This window comes from Convolutriloba macropyga, unplaced genomic scaffold (assembly GCF_964194025.1).
Source record: "Convolutriloba macropyga unplaced genomic scaffold, txConMacr16.3 SCAFFOLD_4846, whole genome shotgun sequence".
In the NCBI taxonomy this organism is placed as follows: domain Eukaryota; kingdom Metazoa; phylum Xenacoelomorpha; order Acoela; family Convolutidae; genus Convolutriloba; species Convolutriloba macropyga.
In genome coordinates, this window is record NW_027453744.1 from 15521 (window position 1) to 19601 (window position 4081).

The 4081-nt window shown below is 41.3% G+C and overlaps 1 protein-coding gene across 1 annotated transcript; it reads left to right on the top strand.

The window, feature by feature from the left end:
- The first annotated feature begins 463 nt into the window (after window positions 1-463).
- LOC142358519 (uncharacterized) lies at window positions 464-2560 on the top strand. Its single transcript, XM_075409913.1, has one exon. The coding sequence runs from the start codon at window positions 464-466 to the stop codon at window positions 2558-2560; it is 2097 nt and encodes a 698-aa protein (XP_075266028.1).
- Window positions 2561-4081: the final 1521 nt, after the last annotated feature.

A 4081-nucleotide genomic window follows, 5' to 3' on the forward strand; every position in this document is an offset into this window, starting at 1 on the left:
CCAGACAACGAGACAAATTGGCAAAACTGTTTGCGGTTTCAAAATGCGTTCTACGTGCTTGTAACCGCGGAGGCAAAAGGCAAAAGCGCAATCAAGACCAACGTCTAGCAGAACGTTTTGATCGTTGGAACGCCGGTGAATATGGGAAGCTTTGGTCAGAAGCTGTCTCCTTGAAACAATCAAAAAGACAGAGAACTAACAGCATTGAAGAAATATCGGTCAGAGCGAAGACGTTGTGCCTACATGGCCAATTTGGCCGAGCTGCTAAAGTTTTATTTTCTGAAGGTCTCGCACCCGATAACAAAGCTACATTCAAAGCACTGGAAAAGTTACACCCGAAAAAACCGATACCTGACGCAGTTTACCTGACGATATTGCATCCAATGCGTTCCAGTTTAGTGAAAACGCAGTTTATGAACAACTTAAGACATTCAGCAAACACACTGCAGCCGGTCCCTCTAAAATGTTTCCAGAACATCTTCAGCACGCAGTAGACTGCACTGCACCTGATCGGTCCGAGTTTGCACTGAAAGTGATAACAAAGTTTGTAAACTTTGGTAGTAGGGGTCTCTTTCCTGTTCTTATTTCCAAAGCACTCTGCTGCGCTTCACTCACGGCTTTATCCAAAAAGAAAGGTGGGGTGCGTCCAATAGCAGTTGGCGAAGTGTTGCGACGCCTCATAGCAAAATGTTTGGCAAGCGAAGCTAAATCAGAAGCAATTGAGCTATCTGACAGTTTGCAATTGGGAGTCGGCATTAGCGGAGGCGCTGAGGCAATCATTCATTCGTCCAAAAATACATACGATAACATAGTAAGTGCTCAGAAGGACGGAGGCGTGCTTCAAATTGATTTCCAAAACGCTTTTAACTCAGTCAAGCGATCACACTTATTAAAATCAACTTATCAATTTATTCCAGGAATTGCCGCCTTCACCAATTTTTGCTACTCCCAGCACACACCACTCTTTTATAACAATGCAATCATTCAAAGTGAATCGGGTGTTCAGCAGGGTGATCCGCTGGGACCGTTATTGTTCTCCTTGACGTTATGGCCGATCATACAGAAGATCAAGACTTCAGTTCTGGATTTGGTACAGCACACTTGGTACTTAGATGATGGGTTTATTGCTGGTTCTGAAGATCAGATCAAACAAACGCTTGAACTCCTAGCCAATGAAGGCCCCGAGAGAGGCCTAATCTTGAGAAAAGACAAATGTGAGCTGTGGTCAATTAAAGATTTACCCTCCATTGATCAGGCAGTAAAAAGGAATTTGGGAAACGGCTTTGAAATTCTGGGTGCTGCAGTTGGTTCAAAAGAGTTTGTCGCTTCTTGTCTGAAGAGGAGAGTTCAAAAAATTTTATCTATGCTGAATAATTTACATCACCTCAACGGTCCTCAATGTGCATTGGGTATCCTTCGCTACTGTTTGGGAACTCCGAAACTAGTATACTCATTACGAACTAACACTCCATCAAACGAGATGCTCGAAGTATTGAAATGTTTCGATGACGGCCAAAGAGAAGTGTTGGATCAAATTATTGGCTCAATTATTGATGATGACGCATGGCAACAGTCTTCCTTACCTATCAGTTTGTCGGGACTAGGCGTCAGACAGTCACAACAGCAATACAAAAGTGCATTTGTGGGCTCATTTTTAGCCTCAGACGAGCTGGTGAACAAAATTACAAGTAGGCGTCCCTCAGAAAGTGACACTTTTAAAGAGTTACAACAGAGTCTGGAACAGTTCAATCTACTTTCGCACACGCAAAAGAAGATCCAAGAAGCACTTGATAAAGAAAAACTTGCTGACCTAATAAGAAATCAATCGTCAACTAGGGAAAATGCAAGACTCCAATCACTATGCCTGCCTCATTCGGGAGCATGGCTTGCTGCACCTCCAATTCCCGCTCTAGGTCTACACCTTTCAGCTAAGGAATTTCAAGTCAGTGTCAAGTACAGGCTCGGGATCGCGGTTTATGATCAAGAAAGAAAATGTCCTTATTGTAAGTCAGGTACATTGGACACGTTTGGTGACCATGCAGTTGCCTGCCATGGAAGGGGAGATGCGATTTCAAGGCACGATAGAATTCGCGATCGCATAGCTTCTGCCTGTTCAGCAGCTAATTTGTCTCCAGTAATTGAAAAACGCAATCTCATTGCGGAAAACAACTCACGCCCAGGAGACGTCTATCTGCCTTGTTGGAAATCTGGCCAATCTGCTGCTCTAGACATAACCGTGACTTCCTCTCTGCAACCGAACATTATTTCTCATGCGGCAGAGAAGTCAGGTTATGCAATTGAAGCTGCCGAAGATCGAAAATATGCTCAGTATGAAAATAGTTGTGCTCAACAAGGAATTATGTTCGTCCCGCTGGCAATTGAAGTTTTGGGCGGTCTGTCGAGGACTCTGAAGAAGGCCTTATTGCGCATGTCGTTGTTAGCTGATAGCAGAAATTATCAGTCAGTGGGACAATCCATTGCCTTCGACAGAGCAGTTCAGTCACTTTCTGTTGTCATCATACGAGGATCAGCTAATATGCTGTTGTCGCGAGCTCCGTAGTTGAACGCTGCAATTAGTTGAACTGTCTGATAATCAGCGACCCGATTGTGTGGGACGCAATGTGAAGATAACTTTTCCTAGACGCTTGTGTTGAGCTGAATCAATCTCTTGATGAATTAGAAACAAGCCCGAATTCCTATTGGACTCACCCAATGAGAGGGGAGTATTTTTGTAAGCAATGTAAATCAACAGGAGGTACTTGAGCGCAGTTCATTAACGCGAGGAAATTAAAAAACGAGAGTTAAAAGGCTGAGGGAGAGAGGAAGAAATGTCAGAGATCGGAGATAACCTTAAGATTGGCAAAAAGAAATAATCAGCAAACATTTAATTTTTAGATCAATATAAACCAAGATTATTAGATAATGGAGACCACGCAGATTTAATTAAAAAGAATTCGTGCGAAAAAAAAGTTATAGCGTTGATAATTTTATGATAACACTATTTTAGATTTGCACTAACTGTAAAAATGAAGATCGGGTAGCTAACTCTTACTGGACGGTATCAGAGAGTGAGATGGTAGTGGGTGAAACGCAGGACTGGTTCTCCCTTCAGATAGAGAAGAACTGCACAAATGCTGCTCAAGAAACAGTGTCAAATGTTTTTTGCAAAGGTAACTGTTTAAATGAATTTGTAGCAAAAAATGATTAAGAGTTGATTTTGGGTGTTCTAATATTACATAATCATATTCCTAATTAAAGGGCACACTTTTGTCTCTTCTGATTTAGCCTTTTCCCAAATTTTTCCATTTTTTTGTTTGCATTAAAGATGTAGAACTAAATAATAATAAAAGCGTTTGGCTGGCTGAAATCGCAATATACAATTAACGTGAAGTGGAATATAAACTTTTCATGGGAATGTGTCGTATATCAATAACTTTTCCTGCTCCTAATTGTATAAATCAATTATCCACCACAACATAATACTGTTGACTCTGCAGCAGGACAGTATCTAAAGTGAAATCAGGGCACTGGGCGGGTCAGAGACATAGATTTCTATGAATGAAGAATTTTTTACGATAAAAACAGATCACCCAATGAAAAGAAACTTCGAAATATCTGTATAAGATGCTGATAAAGTTCTCGCTGACAAAACGTCTAGATATGTGCTTGCACGTGATCCAAAAAACAGGAATTTTCTGTGGATTATGTCAAGACATGTCAGGATTCATTTTATGCAGTTCAGTTAAGCATTTTGGCTCACGGATACCAAATTTGATTGATATCACACGCTAAACATTTTGACATCTTCTATCGAGTTTCGTTGCACTGGGAATTTCAGTAAAAAGAAATCCATGATCTGTATTTTTATGGCATCTTTTATTTTGTAAGGCTGCTACTACGGAAAGTTAGAGCTTTTCTGGGTGAGCGCTGCAAACTCCTGGGAAGATTCACGCGACAACTGCAGGTCGAGAAACATGTACCTGTTTGATCACTTCGACGGATACTTTGATACAGCCCTGGCTCGTTTATTCCCATTTACAGTGGAAGGCGTATACTTTTGGTTGGGTGCAAAAAGGGAAGA